Source organism: Cyprinodon tularosa, unplaced genomic scaffold (genome assembly GCF_016077235.1).
Source record: "Cyprinodon tularosa strain WSP-4 unplaced genomic scaffold, ASM1607723v1 ctg466, whole genome shotgun sequence".
NCBI classification, from domain to species: Eukaryota; Metazoa; Chordata; class Actinopteri; order Cyprinodontiformes; family Cyprinodontidae; genus Cyprinodon; species Cyprinodon tularosa.
In genome coordinates, this window is record NW_024039192.1 from 342,727 (window position 1) to 360,548 (window position 17,822).

The 17,822-nt window shown below is 39.9% G+C and overlaps 1 protein-coding gene across 1 annotated transcript in view; it reads left to right on the forward strand.

Moving 5' to 3' along the window:
* The window catches only part of LOC119794001 (fibroin heavy chain-like), a 35,629-nt gene that overhangs the window by 16,458 nt on the left and 1,349 nt on the right, over positions 1-17,822 (forward strand). Inside the window, exons 26-47 of the mRNA XM_038301335.1 lie at positions 2,281-2,313; positions 2,449-2,610; positions 2,695-2,727; positions 2,843-2,893; positions 5,008-5,100; positions 5,200-5,247; positions 5,369-5,422; positions 5,597-5,683; positions 5,800-5,823; positions 6,306-6,326; positions 7,099-7,158; positions 8,460-8,708; positions 8,802-8,930; positions 9,029-9,061; positions 9,136-9,240; positions 9,489-9,770; positions 9,855-9,893; positions 12,199-14,067; positions 14,187-14,213; positions 14,292-14,597; positions 16,646-16,696; positions 17,708-17,773. Coding sequence (XP_038157263.1) covers positions 2,281-2,313; positions 2,449-2,610; positions 2,695-2,727; positions 2,843-2,893; positions 5,008-5,100; positions 5,200-5,247; positions 5,369-5,422; positions 5,597-5,683; positions 5,800-5,823; positions 6,306-6,326; positions 7,099-7,158; positions 8,460-8,708; positions 8,802-8,930; positions 9,029-9,061; positions 9,136-9,240; positions 9,489-9,770; positions 9,855-9,893; positions 12,199-14,067; positions 14,187-14,213; positions 14,292-14,597; positions 16,646-16,696; positions 17,708-17,773 — 3,822 coding nt within the window. The remainder of the gene's footprint in view (positions 1-2,280; positions 2,314-2,448; positions 2,611-2,694; positions 2,728-2,842; positions 2,894-5,007; positions 5,101-5,199; positions 5,248-5,368; positions 5,423-5,596; positions 5,684-5,799; positions 5,824-6,305; positions 6,327-7,098; positions 7,159-8,459; positions 8,709-8,801; positions 8,931-9,028; positions 9,062-9,135; positions 9,241-9,488; positions 9,771-9,854; positions 9,894-12,198; positions 14,068-14,186; positions 14,214-14,291; positions 14,598-16,645; positions 16,697-17,707; positions 17,774-17,822) is intronic.

The following is a 17,822-nucleotide window of genomic DNA, read 5'->3' on the forward strand; positions in this document are numbered from 1 at the left end:
CTGTTAGTCAATTCTTTCCTTCTTATTTCAATTAGGTACTTAAAAAAGAAAATACGTGGTACCTATTTACTTAAAAGGTTGCACATTTTCTTCACAGTGAATTATTTTCAATAAATACAGACATACACTATATTGCCAAAAGTATTTGCTCACCTGCCTTGACTCACATATGAGCTTAAGTGACATCCCGTTCCTAATCCATAGGGTTCAATATGACGTCGGTCCACCCTTTGCAGCTAGAACAGCTTCAACTCTTCTGGGAAGGCTGTCCACAAGGTTTAGGAGTGTGTTTATGGGAATTTTTGACCATTCTTCCAGAAGCGCATTTGTGAGGTCGCACACTGATGTTGGACGAGAAGGCCTGGCTCTCAGTCTCCGCTCTAATTCATCCCAAAGGTGTTCTATCGGGTTGAGGTCAGGACTCTGTGCAGGCCAGTCAAGTTCATCCACACCAGACTCTGTCATCCATGTCTTTATGGACCTTGCTTTGTGCACTGGTGCACAGTCATGTTGGAAGAGGAAGGGGCCAGCTCCAAACTGTTCCCACAAAGTTGGGAGCATGGAATTGTCCAAAATGTCTTGGTATGCTGAAGCATTCAGAGTTCCTTTCACTGGAACTAAGGGGCCAAGCCCAGCTCCTGAAAAACAACCCCACACCATAATCCCCCCTCCACCAAACTTTACACTTGGCACAATGCAGTCAGACAAGTACCGTTCTCCTGGCAACCGCCAAACCCAGACCCGTCCATCAGATTGCCAGATGGAGAAGCGCGATTCGTCACTCCAGAGAACGCGTCTCCACTGCTCTAGAGTCCAGTGGCGGCGTGCTTTACACCACCGCATCCGACGCTTTGCATTGCACTTGGTGATGTATGGCTTGGATGCAGCTGCTCGCCCATGGAAACCCATTCCATGAAGCTCTCTGCGCACTGTTCTTGAGCTAATCTGAAGGCCACATGAAGTTTGGAGGTCTGTAGTGATTGACTCTGCAGAAATTTGGCGACCTCTTCGCACTATGCGCGTCAGCATCCGCTGACCCCGCTCCGTCAGTTTACGTGGCCTACCACTTCGTGGCTGAGTTGCTGTCGTTCCCAAACACTTCCATTTTCTTATAATACAGCTGACAGTTGACTGTGGAATATTTAGGAGCGAGGAAATTTCACGACTGGATTTGTTGCACAGGTGGCATCCTATCACAGTTCCACGCTGGAATTCACTGAGCTCCTGAGAGCGACCCATTCTTTCACAAATGTTTGTAAAAACAGTCTGCATGCCTAGGTGCTTGAATTTATACACCTGTGGCCATGGAAGTGATTGGAACACCTGATTCCAATAATTTGGATGGGTGAGCAAATACTTTTGGCAATATAGTGTAATTCCCAAGATGCAGGTTGACTTTAATCTAACTGCATATTATATTCTACATGCAGGTAATTATACCATATTCCCTTAGCTTGTGGATCTAGTCCCTGATTTTGAACAAATTAAAATTATTCATATGGATATGTGTTACCTTACCTTGCAAGCAGGATCAATTATTGGGAGATTTGCGAATTTACAAACTCATGAAAATACCTTCCACCAGAACAACAGATGCATTAGCCTCGATAAATAAATGTTTCTGACTAATGTAATGCAGTATGACGTCAACACGTCAACCAGAGATGGAAAGTTGAAGCAAAGCAATGATGGCTGCACTGATTTTACCTCGACTACCCTCTATTTCTCTCTGAAAAACAAAAGGAAGTGATTTTTGTTTTCTGGATAAGAAAGATCTTTACGTGTTCCTCATGACCAGATTTAGAAAGAGTTTGATTTATCAGTTGACTTTGCCCATTGTGAAACAAATAAAGAATGGGATACGACACAACTGCTAGCGCTTTTGTTATTGGCCCTGTGTGCCACTTGGTTCACCCAGTCAGACCGAAGAATTGAATTGAATGTCCCTCCCTTTTGCAAACACTTTCAACAGAAGGCTTTCCAGATGGATACATGTAGATCAGTTTGAATTCTACAAAGTATCCATATAGCTTATACCAGGTTATGTGTTACCAAAAACAACAAATAAGTATCATTGTTACATTTTTTAAAATGAATCATTAGTTGTCAAAGTAGGAAAACACTCATCCAAGCAAAGCATTTGAAAAAGGTTTGTAAAGCTAAAAAGGGCAACCAGAGGACAGACAACAGCATTTAATTCAGCATAGAATAGAAGTCAAATAAACTGATGATATTAAAGCAAAACCCTCTTATATATATTTTCCCTGCTCTGTTTCCTAGGGTATCCTGGTGGTGCAAAGTCTCTCCAATATGGTGGGATTTTATATTTATATCACTCATTTAAACAGGGAACACAAATGTTTATTATATTAGGATAATGTTTATTATATTAGATAGATAGATAGATAGAATCAGTGTTAAATTAGTTTTAAATCCTCTACTTGGCAGGGCTCCCAGGTGGAGCTGGAGCTCCTGGATCTGAATTTGGGGGTCAAGGGACTGGAGGGGTTCCTAATGTCAGCAGAGGACCAGGAGTTGGCACAGTAGCTGGAACGGGTTATGTTCCAGGAGGAGGTTATGGAATAGGCACAGGAGCTGGATATGGAACAGGTTTAAAGAAGGCATTTTCATCTTTAAATATATAGTTTATTTTAAACATGTAAAGGTATAGTCTGTCCCTTCTCTTGTACACAGGTTATCGACCTGGATCCAAACCTTCTAAATACGGTACGAAAAAAAAAATGGTATCTTTACGTAAAAAAAGCAACCCAGAAAAACTGCTAAGTGTTTAAAATCTTTAAAATCACAGGAAATGTATATTTTTATGCTTATTTTGGTAAAGGTCAAGTTGGGTCCAGTGGAGGCGGGGTACTTGGAGGGGGAGCAGGACAAGGTGGTTAATTCTTCTGTTGGTGTTTGTGGTGGCAGGGCATTTTTTCCTCCTATACTGTCTGTAAACATAGTTTTGGATTAATATGAAAGTGTATTACTTTTTTTTTTAATCATGTAAACATAAACTTATTTTGTCTTAATAATTGTCTTCTATGAAGCCAAAAGACAAACAGTTGAAATTGTTATTTTGGGTCTATGAGGGCACAAGGGGAAATTATATAAGCCTAAACCATCTTTATTAAGACTTGCTTTTTTAATAAGTCCTCCTTTTTTAGGGTGCTGTCCTGTCTCATTAGTTTCTTTGTTTGTTTGTTTTTCATATGACACTATACAACGAAAGGACACAGGTTCTCTAAATCCTATTAAAGATCAGACCTGAGCATTTTATTAGCATAACCTTTAGTTGTCTTGCACTGGCTCAGGGTACTCTTCAGAACATCCCTTAATAAACATAAATGGTCAGTTTAACAATCAAGTCTGTACATGTTTTTATGATATTTGAAATGATTTGGAACATCATTTGTTTGTGCACTTTTTATAAGTGTAATCAACACAGTCTTAACATGCTGCTAAGATCTTTGGCCTGTTAACTGAACTCACATTGCAGTGGTAAACATGCTGAATGAGTTCAGATTCGCTAAAAGCAGTAACATATAATCATTCACTTATTTAGCACCTTTTCAAGTCAGGGGAGCCCTTTCACTACATTCAGCCATTGATGGTGAAAAGCTACATTGTAGCCACAGCTGTCCTGGGGCACACTGACAGAAGTGAAGCAGCCCCACACAGGCACCACCTGACCTCTGACCACCATCAGCAGGCAATGCAGGTGAATTGTCTTGCTAAAGGACTCAGAAACTGAGACGGATGGAGCAGAGGTTCAGACCGCTAATCCTCCAACTGCTGGAAGATCTCATGTATCTTATGTCACTATCGCCCCAACAACACATTTCAGTATTCTAAAGACAAACTTGCAAACAAACTGATTTTTTGAGGCACAGTTACAGAGTTCAGTAAAAGGGTGCCTACATCAGCACAGTTTGTAGCAGTTTGTAGCACTGATGCCTTGCAGCAAGAAAGTCCCACGTTTGATTCCCGGCCTTGGTTCTTTCTGTACGGAGTTTGCATGTTCTCCTTGTGCATGCATGGGTTGTTTCTGGGTACTCTGCTTTCTTCCAGCACTTCAAAAACGTAACTGCTAAGTTGATTGGCATCTTTAAATTGTCCTCAGTGTCCACTGTCATGTGCCTCTGTGTTGCCCTGTGATAGAGCTGCCAGCAGTCCAGAGTGTACTCCACCTTCGACCCATGCACTGCTATAGATCTATAGACCCTGACAGACAAGCAGTATAAGATCACTGGGTGGATGGAGATCAGTCAACAGCCTTAGTGGTTCCAACACCTAAAGACGCGTTATTGCCTTAACAAATTAGGCAGTGTCTTATGCACTTAACTGGGAAGTGTTCAGTCAACAAAAACTGTTTTATTTTTTTGAAAATTCGGCTCTAAATATTTATCCCAGTTTTGGAAAAAGGTACGGTTTGAGATGATGGTTGAAGATGCTAACACATTATTATTCATCTGTGCAGGATGTTTTGCTTCCTGTTGGTGAAATTGAAGCAGTTTTATTGTTTATCCCCAGATTGTGGAACAGTTAAACCGGCCACATTTGGCAAACAGAAGAAAGTGGTGCATTTAATGTCGTCTAGAAGAAATTTGTCAATAGATTTCTTCATCCATCGCTCTTCTTTCGCTTATGCCATCAGGGTCACAGTGTTTATCTTCACTATGGGTAAGAGGTGGGGTACACCCTTGACAGGTCGCCAGTCTGCTGCAAGGAAACACAGAAACATAAAGTCATACACCATGCACACACACCTATGGACAATTCAAAGAAGTCAATTAACCTATGTGTTTTGACTGTGAGGAAGCAGGAGTACCTGGAGAGAATCCACGCATGCACAGGGAGAACATGCAAACTCCATGCAGAAAGACCCGGGGCAGGGAATCAAACATGGAATCTTTTTGCTGTGATGCAACAATGGTACAAACTGCACCACTGAGCAGCCCATCAATAGATATATCTCTCTTTTCCCCTCATTTCTTGACCATTCAGGTGCTGTTCTACCCGGGACAGGAGTAGGAACCAGGGTTGGAGGCAATGAAACGATCAGCACTAGCGGTGCAAGACCAACTTCACGCCCTGGTGGTGAGCCTGTCTGTTGAAAAGTTAGCACAGTTATATTGCTCACTTAGAATTAATAATTTGATCATTTCCTTTGGACAACCATGTACCGCATTGGATCAGAAACAAGACCTGGAGCTCCGGATGGCACACCAACACCAGCAGCGGAAGGTATCTCAATTTTTCTTTGTACACGCGTAAATAAAATAAACAAAAACATGATACAACCTCAGCTAAATGTTCTGTCTTTTATAATTAAGGACTTTGGCTATTTTTTGAAATTCTTTTCCAGTTGAGAGCGGTACTGCCACTGTTTTGGAGGGCTCCGGCATTCCTGGAGGAGATGGTTTGTTAACTTTTTACAATCTTTTACATCGTCAAGAAACATGTCTTAAATAACATGTCCTTTCAATAAAAAAACAACAACACTGTTGTAACAACCAGATGATTTCTATCTCATTGCTGTGATTTTTTTTATAATAATTATAATAATAATTTGTGATATATCATACCAAAATAGGAGGGACAGTTGTAGGTGAGAGGCCAGTGGGAGGACATGGAGATGGTTTGAATGGAAGCAGTATTCCCATCATTGGATCAATTCCAGGTAATTCTGGCGGCGACCTCTCGAAAACAAAAATCCACATGAAATATACATGGTTATATTTCAAATATATTTTTGTATAATTGGAAGAAAAGTTGTTAATCATCTTTCTATAATAGGATTTAACGGGACCACAATTCCAGGTGAGAATCTTTATGTACTTTCAAAACCAGTATAACTATTTATTTTTGTCCAATGGAAATCAGATTATGATATTATCCTCTCAGTATTTGCTGATAGTATCATATTGGCATATCCTAACCTAATAAGTGTACTTTATATGAACATTGTTTTCATAGACTTCCCAGACAGCACCCCCAAATGAAAATAAAATGGCACTATTTATTTAAACAGTTTATGTTAAATAAAATTAGCAAAAACTAATCTGAAAATGTTCAATGTTTCCCACAGTTCTACAATAGATAGATAGATAGATAGATAGATAGATAGATAGATAGATAGATAGATAGACAATTGATTGAGAACAAATCTCAATCTCAATTATATTTATGATAAAAATTAAATTTATTTCAAATTTGTAAAGTTACATCTACAAGAAATCACATGTATTTTTCAAGTACAGAATTTGCGCATAATTTCTGAACTTTTTGTTCATGTTTGACAAATTCCACAGGAGCTCCCTCTGGTAAGTTAACTTTAATAATAATGATCATCAAGATTTAATCTTTATAGACTTACAGTATAGACATTAATACACTGAAATACTGTTTTCAAAATTGTTCAAGAAGAAAAGTAAACTAAAGTATTAAGAAGGTCCCAACATGATACTGCTGTTCTTCCAACAAAATCTGAGTCTTTCAGAGTTTCTATATACTTAAAGCTTTTGCAGCTGTTAGTGGCCACTCCTTTTATCACAAAATAGTGGCGCTTGGTAAAAACCAAACCAAAAACAGTTACTTTCAGGACTGCAAAATTATAATTTAGTGAAACCTTTTGTGCTTAAAAAAAAACAAACAAAAAAATAACATGTGTTTCTGACTTTACAGTTGGTGGTGCAGCAGTACATAGTTTCATAGTTTCATAAACTGCTCACATAAATTGAGAGTCCTGTTTTTCTAAGTATTTGTTGTTTGACACACACATCTATCTATCTATCTATCTATCTATCTATCTATCTATCTATCTATCATCTATCTATCTATCTATCTATCTATCTATCTATCTATCTATCTATCTATCTATCTATCTATCTATCTATCTATCTATCTATCTATCTATCTATCTATCTATCTATCTATCTGTGTGTGTGTTAATTGTTTGAAAACGTTTTTCACTTTTCCATCTATTTTATTTCTTTATAATTTAACTGAAACAGGACTCCCCCCTAGTGGTGAGACTGGATCATTGCATTCATGTAGCTAAAACTCAATTTGACTTCTTTACTTTGATCTTTGCAGGTTCAGGTGGGGACCTGTCAGGTGGAGGGCTCTCACAAGCCAGACCTCTCAAACCTCCAGGTGAATTGAATTATGTTTTACTGTTATTAAGTTTGGAAACATGGTTAATAATATTTATATGTTTATTTATATTGCATTTCCAGCTCAAGAATACAATGTAAAAAGTACAAGCATAGTATGAGAAACTCCAAGTACCACACTTCAATTAAGAGAACATTACCTTGCAAGAGTATGCCTTGAACTTTATCATATTTTCTTACATAACAATCACACACTTAAGTCACTCTTAAATTTACACTCAGGTCCCTTTATTGCAATCCGTGTTTTACCTCTCCCTTTTAGCCTATATGGAAAAATGCAATGTGTGACAGAAAGCTGATACTACATATCAATCTGAGCACACCATTACCACACAGAAACTTTGAGGCGAGATATCTTTCTCTGGTGAATAGCTTTTCCACAGAGCAGGGAATATTTTCAGAGCTAATAAGAAAAAAAAAACGATCGAGGTCAATTCAGGGTGTTGTGGGAAACAAATTACTTAACTATTTACTCCAGTTAAATAAACTGGAGTAAATAGTAAATGGAGTAATAGTAAATAACATCTTTGTAAAGAGAGAACAAGACATCATACCGCCCTTACTGCTCGGTAATCTGCCCTGTTCTGATCTGGCCAGCATTTGTCTCCCTTCCTTACAATAATCGAAAGTATTCAGAGTCAAAGCAAACTATAGACACTTTGGTTAAACAGTAGCATGTTATGAATAAACCTTGAGAAAGGATCTTGCTTGGGAATAAGTATTTGTTGTATTTTATTCATTCAGCCTCAGGGATGGCCTTGCATCTCTGAGGTTGAATGAATACAACTCAGAACTCATAAATCTGTATACCCACATAAAAAACATAAAAGGGAATTAATAGGATATAGAATTTTTTACCACCACAATGGCAGTATTGTAAACATGCTAAGGAGTAACTGAATCTGGGTAACTGAATCCTAAACATTCATCCATAACATTGCAAAATGTGGTGTTCAAAGCCAGCTTTTATTCAGTCAGACTGATTCCAAGCACATCTAGAGTCTTTGTCTATCTCTTGGGGTTTTTAAGCTAATAGAAACATACCCAAAATTGCTTTTATGTCTATTCGTTGTTAAAATGTGTCTTAACACAGTATGGACTTAGGAAGACTTAACACGCTATACAAATATGCACTACGATCTGTTGGTCTTTTCCATAAAACACTAGTTAAAAGTTACAAACAAAGTGAGAAATAGTATGATAATTTTTGAAGGACAATGTTGCTGGAATATGTTTGGTCTTCGCCTCAAAGATTAGGTAATGTTTTTGTTTGTCCAAAAGGTGTTCCTAGGGGTGACACGCCAGGCGAGGGAGATGGAGAAGGAGGACCTGATGGGGAGAGTGATGGTAGGCAAAGCAGTGAAGGAAGACCAGGAAGAGTTGGAGGGAGCCCGACTGCAGCTGAGGGAGCAGGAAATGTCTCAGGCAGAGAAACAGGAGTACCAAGAGGGGACACTCCAGCCACTGGAATTGGAATCCAACCAGGGAGATCTGCTGGTGCAGTCGAAGGAACAGCGAAACCACCTAAAGGTCCAGATTTACTCAGATATAGAAAAATAAACAATTGGACTAGATTCCAAATGACAAAAATCCAAACAAAATAATGAACTTTTTTTCTCCAAGACGGGGCTCTAGCAGGAGGTGCAGGTGTTCAACCAGGTGGAGTTGGAGGTGGAACTGGAGGCACTGGGGTGGTGCCAGGGGCCGTTGGTTCTAGTGGAGTAGGAACAGGCATTGCAAAGCTTGGAAAAAGTGAGCAGCAAGTTTTAGTTCTAGAAAATGTTTTTAATTCACCCAAAGCTTATGTCTGTTTCATTAAACTTATTAATCTCATGTATTATCTTTTGCAGGCTACAATCAAGCTGGGGTTCTACCAGGTGGAGGTTTGTAGACTTAAACTCTGAAGTTAGGAGGTAGCTTGAACTGCTGCACAACATATCCCTTATTTCCCACTCAGGTCAACGCTACCCCAGTAGTGGCGGGTATGGTGCTGGTCAAGGAGGTTATGGAACTGGGCCTGGCGGGTTTGGAACTGGTCCAGGAGGTGTAGCACCAGGCTCAGGTAGAGTCACTGTTGGACCGGGAGGATATGGTGGCGGCATAGGACCTGATGGTAGATTCAAAGCTATAAAAAATAAAAGTTCAGTGCGTTTAGATAAACAGAGAACCTGTCTGTAATTTGTGTTAAGCAGGTTCTAGATATGGCACCAGTTCTGGAACTGGCAAACTCTCTAAAAGTATGACAGCATTAAATAGATGCAGTTTAAACACAGATGAAGGAACCTTGAACTGAACAGTATTTCTTTCTAGGTTATGGAGCTGGAGTTGGACCCGGCAGCTATGGTCCTGGTGTTGGACCTGGAAGCTCGCTCCCTGGAGGTGGTTACGGACCCAGTGGTACTGGTCAAGCTGGATTTGGACCAGGCGCTGCCAGCACAGGACTAGGAGGGGCTGGAAACAGACCAGGCACTTTTGGTCCAGGTGGTGTTGGCACTGGGCCAGGCAGCTTTGGACCTGGTGGAGCAGGGTCTATTCCTGGTGTTTATTCTGCTGGAGGTCAAGGACTAGGAACCAGAAAACCACCAAAAACAGGTAGAATAATAAATATATTAATGCTAATGAGACTTATTTATTTAACTAGCTGTGAAGCATTTCATGACATGCAACTCTGAACAGGCTATGGATCATCACTGGGTGGAGCTGGATATGGCCAAGGTATTTATTATTCATTTCTTCATTCAGTTAAATAGGAACCATGACAATTTTTTAGTAATAAAACTAAATGTGCCAGATTTAACCAATAAAATAAACATAACTTATTGGTTGATGGTACAACAATTTCAAAGGGAAAGCAAATAAAATCCAGCTTTTATTGAAAACTGAAGCCAAAAAAAACAACAATGCTTGAGTAAAAAAGATGTAAAAATTAAAGAAATATACCAAAACCAAAGTGTTCACAGCGCTGATTTACCTTCAGATTGTCTCTGACTGAGCCATAAAGATAGAAACCTTCCCAAAATTTACAACCATTTACCAACAAGGCAGGTTGTCCAGGTTTTGTTTCTCTCTTTGTATTTCACAGTCACCTGTAGTACTGGCCCTTATTGAGATGCTATTTGCAACACTCAGTTTTAAAAACAAGGCAAACAAGCACATATGAAATGAAGAAAATTTGAAATTACTAATTTACCATATTATAATACATTGAAAAGTTTTTTTGTGTGTGTATCTTTTTTTCATAGAAATTTTTAGAGCTCCATTTACTATGGGAAGCAGTTTCATTCAAAATTAAATAAATAAATACTGATATTGTTAAATTGTGATAAATATTACGTTAAATGCATAAATATCCCAATGAAATAAAACAAAATAAATATGTTAATATATTTTTATTATATTTTAATGTATTCATTTATTCAAAGATTTATTAACTGCATAATTTATCCATTTATTTTGTTCATAATAGAGTATTATTGTGTGACACTTTTATTCTTTAAAGCTACTTCACCTATTTGGTGACTTTTATTTTGTCATTTTAAGCTCCTTCTATTTCAAGTTCTTATATATAAATGAGGGGGCAGATTTTTATCTAATGGGTTGTGCTAGTTAGGATTGGCAGAGTGTATCTGCTTTGCAGACTGAAGTACTCCATTAATGATGACCAATCAAGTGAGTGTTCCCTCTTGCAGAGCTTTGTTTGGTCTTGTCATTACCCAGTTTATATCGGAAGCATGATTGATTTTTTTCTATTTTTTTTTCTATTATATTTTTTTCACAAACAAAACTTACAGGCTTTTATACACTTGAAGACAGTTCAAGCAGAAAGTTACAGTATCAATAATAAAAAAAAAAAAGAAACAAACAAACAATTAAAGCCATACAAAAAAGAAGACATAAAATAAGCTAAATGTCAGCTGGGGTCACATTATAATAAAGATTCTCTATATAATATTATAAACTTTTAAAGAGTCACTCAACAGAGCTATGGTCAGACCAAGGTAACATAAAGGGTTTGGCTAAACCCTAATTCTACCAGCACCATCATATTCCAGTTAAAAGAAGGAAGAGATCTGAGGCAAAACCACCACAGGCCAAAATAAATACATACATATATATAGATAATTTCCCAAACACAGGAAATGTATCATAGTGATAAAACCAAGCAAAACGAACTATTCAATATAATCTTATACCGGTATATTAAATAAGTATGAGATCAAGTCCAAGTTTTGTTCTGAAAAACAACATATTTAGTTTTTCTCTGTTTTCAACAGACAACATTTAAAAAGCATACACTTAGTTGAATTCAAAGCAGATGTAAGGATAAAAGATACTTCTTAGACATTTTTGCATGTATATAAATAATCATTTAACATCTGGTGTGAGTGATGTAATATAATTTAATGTAGAAAATGAATGTAAGGAGCAAATAAGACTATCCAAGAACAGAGCTGTGTGGGACTTCTAAAAAGCAAGGTAAGCTTTTAAGTAGAGAGCCATTGTTGAGACAAAGTTTTAAGCTCAAGTTTTCTCTCTAGGGGGAGCCGCTAAAGGTCGGACTAGTTCTGAAATTTGGGAGGTCTAAGTAGATTTCACCAACAAATGTGCTAACAACATCAATAACGGAGATAGTTTTGGGGAGATGTAGGAGTAGGGGGCAAAAATTTGCCCTGCAGCTGGAGGGTTGCCAGTTAAAATTCTACTTCCATCCGAGTTGTTGTGCCTTTGGGCAAAACACTTCACTCGCATTGCCTACTAATTTATATTTTGGTAAATGTGCCGGTTGCATATGGTGTCACCTTGCTTCTCTTAGTGTAATAAGTGTTCTAAGAATTTCATAAATACATATGTCTAAAGATTTCTTTCCAACAAAATAAATAACCTTTAAAAGATATAAAAAGAAAACAAAAGGTAACACTAAATGAATACTAATATTAATAATAATGAAAACTGCTCTGGACCTGTGTCATTGTGTCTTTGGCTTCTGTGCATATTAATCTATTCAACTATGTTACTACAGGTACTGGACCTGGCAGATACGGACCTGGTGTTGTTGGGCCTGGAGGAGTCTCACCAGGTGGAGCCGGCACAGGAACCGGAGGCTTTGGACCAGGTGGCACTGGAACTGGAGGCTTCGGACCTGGTGGCACTGGAACTGGAGGCTTCGGACCAGGTGGAGCCGGCACAGGAACAGGAGGCTTTGGACCAGGTGGTGCTGCAACCGGAGGTTTTGGACCAGGTGGTGCTGGGACTGGAACGAGAGGTTTTGGACCAGGTGGTACTGGCACAGGAACTGGAGGCATTGGACCAGGAAGCCAGACTTTGGGAAAAAGAAAGCCCTTTAAATCTGGAGCTGGCACAGGACCTGGAGGCTTTGGACCAGGTGGTGCTGGCACAGGAAGTAGAGGCTTTGGACCAGGAGGTGCTGGTACAGGAACTGGAGGCTTTGGACCAGGAGGCACTGGCACAGGAACTGGCGGCTTTGGACCAGGAGGTGCTGGCACAGGAACTGGAGGCTTTGGACCAGGAGGTGCTGGCCAGGGAACTGGAGGCTTTGGACCAGGAGGTGCTGGCACAGGAACTGGAGGCTTTGGACCAGGAGGTGCTGGCCAGGGAACTGGAGGCTTTGGACCAGGAGGTGCTGGCACAGGAACCGGAGGCTTTGGACCAGGAGGTGCTGGCCAGGGAACTGGAGGCTTTGGACCAGGAGGTGCTGGCACAGGAACTGGAGGCTTTGGACCAGGAGGTGCTGGCACAGGAATCGGAGGCTTTGGACCAGGAGGTGCTGGCCAGGGAACTGGAGGCTTTGGACCAGGAGGTGCTGGCACAGGAACTGGAGGCGTGGGACCAGGGAGCCAAAGTTTAGGCAAAAGGAAGCCTTATAAATCTGGAGCTGGCATAGGAACTGGAGGCTTTAGACCAGGTGGTGTTGGCCTTGGAACTGGAGGATTCAGACCAGGTGGCACTGGTACTGGAGGTTTTGGACCTGGAGGTGCTGGAACAGGACCTGGAAGCTTTGGACCTGGAGGAGCTGGCACAGGACCCGGAGGTTTTGGACCAGGTGGAGCTGGAACAGGAACTGGAGGCTTTGGACCAGGAGGTGCTGGCCAGGGAACTGGAGGCTTTGGACCAGGAGGTGCCGGCACAGGAACTGGAGGCTTTGGACCAGGGGGTGCTGGCCAGGGAACTGGAGGCTTTGGACCAGGAGGTGCTGGCACAGGACCTGGAGGTGTGGGACCAGGGAGCCAGAGTTTAGGGAAAAGAAAGCCTTCTAAATCTGGAGCTGGCATAGGAACTGGGGGCTTTGGACCAGGTGGTGTTGGCCTTGGAACTGGAGGTTTCAGACCAGGTGGCACTGGTACTGGAACTGGAGGTTTCGGACCAGCTGGAGCTGGAACAGGGCCTGGAGGTTTCTTACCAGGTGGAACTGGAACAGGACCTGGAGGCTTTGGACCAGGAGGCGCTGGCACAGGAACTGGAGGCTTTGGACCAGGAGGCGCTGGCACAGGAACTGGAGGCTTTGGACCAGGAGGCGCTGGCACAGGAACTGGAGGCTTTGGACCAGGAGGCGCTGGCACAGGAACTGGAGGCTTTGGACCAGGAGGCGCTGGCACAGGAGCTGGAGGCTTTGGACCAGGAGGCGCTGGCACTGGAACTGGAGGCTTTGGACCAGGAGGCGCGGGCACAGGAACTGGAGGATTCATACCAGGTGGAGCAGGAACAGGACCTGGAGGTTTCAGACCAGGTGGCACTGGAACTGGAACTGGAGGTTTCGGACCAGGTGGAGCTGGAACAGGACCCGGAGGTTTCAGACCAGGTGGTGTTGGGACTGCAACTGGGTTTGGACCAGGTGGACAAGGATTTGGAAAAAGGAAACCTTCTAAATCAGGTATGTAGGGATCATGGCCAGGTATTCTAATGCAGCTGACAATGAGCTGCATAACAACATAATTGGTCATAGAATACTGTCAAAAATTGACAAAATACCTTTCATCTTTACATGTCTAGGTTACGGAGGAGCTGGTTATGGAGCAGGTAATCTAATTTATTTTAATCCATAATAAGTTGCTCATATCTATATTTATATCTCTAAAGCAGTCTTTGTCATCACAGGAGGTACAGGAGGAGCTGGTCCTGGAGGATTTGGCCCTGGCGGAACTGGGACAGGCCCTTCTGTAGCCACTGGAGGTGCTGGATCTACTGGCTTTGGTCCAGGAGGAACTGGAACTGGAAGCTTTGTTCCAGGAGGCACCGGAACTGGTGGTTTTGGTCCTGGAGGAACTGGTGCTGGTGGTTTTGGGCCTGGAGGGGCTGGAAGCGTGACAGGAGGTTTCCAACCTGGTGGGCAATCACTTGGATCAAGAAAGCCACCTAAATCTGCGTATGGTTCCTATTTGGGTGGAACTGGATATGGACAGGGTAAAAGTCTATAATGTCTTTCATTAAAAAAGAACAACAGAAAATTAAAAAGGTTTAGATATTTTTTTCAAATGATGTTGATCTTGACCTAATACATGCAGTGTACTATTCATTAATTATATTACTATATAAGAAGGTCATAGTACAAATCTCTAACAGAGAGTACAGAAAGTCAAGTCTAAACATTGTTTACATATACTCTTTAACATGTGCTATAAAGGTGCATATTCATGTTATATGTCTACAGTATACAAAAAGACCAAAAACAAACTAATCGGGATGAAATAAGGTTAAATACATCAACCTCCTGTCCCGCTTGTGTTTAGATGGAACTTTTTGAGCCTAAATAGAATTCCAGTACAATTCCAGATGCAACAAATTGGTGTAAACAGACAAGTGGGCCTTTTGTGGGAACTATCCGAAAGAAGCTGACATTTAACACAGTAATATAATAGAGCCAACCTACTCTGAAATGTCTTGTGGTAAAAGACAACGCAGTGTTATAGAAAACTAAGCAATATTCATAAAAATAAAAGTAAAAAAGATCTACAGCAATGCTAAGTTCTAGTGAATCGTCCCCAGAGCGTCCCATCAGAGCATTAAAGTCATATCGAAGTCATATTTAAATGTCAAATCATTCTGGCTTAAACATGTAAATAAATGTTCTCTTTATTAGACTATATAGTTCCAAAATTTGAAAATTTTCTATTTAAAAAGAAATCCTGTCTTAAAATCTGTGTTTTTTTTCCGTTATCTTATGAAGGCTGGTTAGTTATACTTCAGTCTGTACACCTAAATTCGGCCAATCATATATCAACGGTCATCTGTTAATCAAATTATTTCGGTCATAGCATCTTGATTCATATGTCGCAGCTAATATACGCAACGGTTGAAATAAGAAATAAGAATAATTTACTTAACCATTGAGTTCCTTCCCAGTGTTCACGGGGATGGACGTCTGTGTCTTCAGCAGGCGTAGAGCTAACAGAACTGGCAGCGTTGCGAGGCAAGGGCTCAAACATGTACGGCTGTAAGCCTTCTACACCAAACCAAGCTTCTGCCGCCCTGGCTTCCTCTTCCACAATATCTTTGTCCCCACTTTCTTCTTCTAAATAAAAATGTATAAGTCACCATTTTACTGCTGCTTGGTCCCAATGTAATTTCCCATTGGCAATACTAGCACTAAATTGCTAACTAAATTGTTAGCAAGATGCTTGGAAAAAACTGGCCTCAATCAAACTTGCTTGTGAACCTTCCACCACAACAACCCCGCCCTCTTCATAACCCAATCACATTCACTTATTCACTCGTATAAAGTTGAGCACCAACTGGGCAATTCCCTACGGCTTTAAAGAAAAGGAAAATGACAGTTCATGCCACACTCAGGGACAAAAACAGGTATAAAGCATATAGGTTCATTAAATAAAAAAAGACACAAAGGCTAAAACCTTTTCATTGAAATTAATGCAAATTCAATGCATTAAAATGCTATTTCTAATGTAAATGAATTGTTGATGAACCGTAATATAAATCAGATTTCGAGTACATTGGAGTAGTGTGACAACTGTGACAAAAATGTCTTTGTCTGTCCATCTATTTGTCTGTGTTATTTTCTATGTAATATTAAATAATAACAAATTAAACGCTAGCACAGCCTAATAATGTTTCAGAAAAATCTTTGCATGCAGAGTCAGCTGTTAGTGAAACTTTTGAAAATTCATATACCATGAGCTATGCCCCTTAAAATATTAAGTCAAATCAACCTTGTAAATGTTGACATTTAATCACTGAAATTGCTCCAGAAAATTTAGTGCTTTGGTTTGGAGTCTAGATGCACAGTATTAAGGCCCTTTACAAGTGCAGTATAATCTAACAGTGTGCTGGTCCTTCAGACATTTTTTTTTTTAAAGAACACACAATTAGTTTTTATTCATATTGTATTAACAGGCATTAATAACACATTTGGAGTCCGATCATGGTGAATGAGAAAAATACTGTCCAAGTTAAGGAAAAATGTGTCTTCATTTTCAATGTATGTGTTATACCAGGAGGGGGCACTGGGCCTGGATATGGTGCTGGGGCAGGAGGTGGCTACCCAGGTAAAATAACCTTAACCATGTTACATGCATTAGTAAGAAGAAATATGCCGATTGTTTCAATGTTAAAGCTGCTGTTTGTGTAATGTTAACCATGATGTCACTGATGTTAGCAGTGCCTATCTTGACTTAATTATCCCACTCTTGTTCCCTAGGATATGCAAGGACTGGACAAAAATGTAAGAAAAACTCAATTTTTGGCTTCACTACTATAAAGTGCAAATCACCATTAACAGAAACACATCTGTATAACATATAATACAATACAACAGAGATTGTACTTTGTTACTGTACTCAAGTAGATTTTTCTGATATTTTTACTTTACTTTACTACTTATTTTTATGGCGACTTTTTACTTCTACTCCTTACATTTTTACACAAATATCTGTACTTTCTACTCCTTACATTTTAAAAAATTGGCTCGTTACTTTAGTTTTGAATCATTTCAATGGAGTTACCATTATTATTTTTCACGTCATCAACACCAAATTCAGTCTAATTGGATGGGAATCTACGTTGCATTTGACGCACCACTACAAGATGAATCGACAGATTCGGCGGTATTCATTGGCGGCAAATCATTGCAGCTTGGTGGCGGTGGCGTTAGCATAGTAGCATGGACGACGAGATGATTGAAAATGAACACAACGGAGATCTAGTCCTATTGGCAGACATCCATTTAAAATGTAGGCAACGGCATGAAAAAAGTGGTTTCTACTTTTACTTTTATACTTTAAGTAAATTTACAAGCCTGTACTTTGTTACTTTTACTTGAGTAAAGAATTTTAATCAGTACTTCCACTTTTACCAGAGTATTTTTTAACATAAGTATCTGTACTTTTACTCAAGTACGGAAAGTGAGTACTTTTGCCATCTCTGCAATACAACATCTTTAATTCAAACAATTATAGACAATTAATCTTTAAAATGTAACATTAACAGTGACTGGAAAACAAAACCATCAGAGCTCATTTGAAAAAAACTAAACATTGTTTACATTTTTCATTTTTCAGCTAAAGCACAGAAAGCAGCCAAATATGCTGCCATGCAGGCCTTCCTTGGAGCTGGAGGCTACAGAGGTAACCACAATCAGACAAATTATTTAACCTTTTAATAACATTGCTTCAT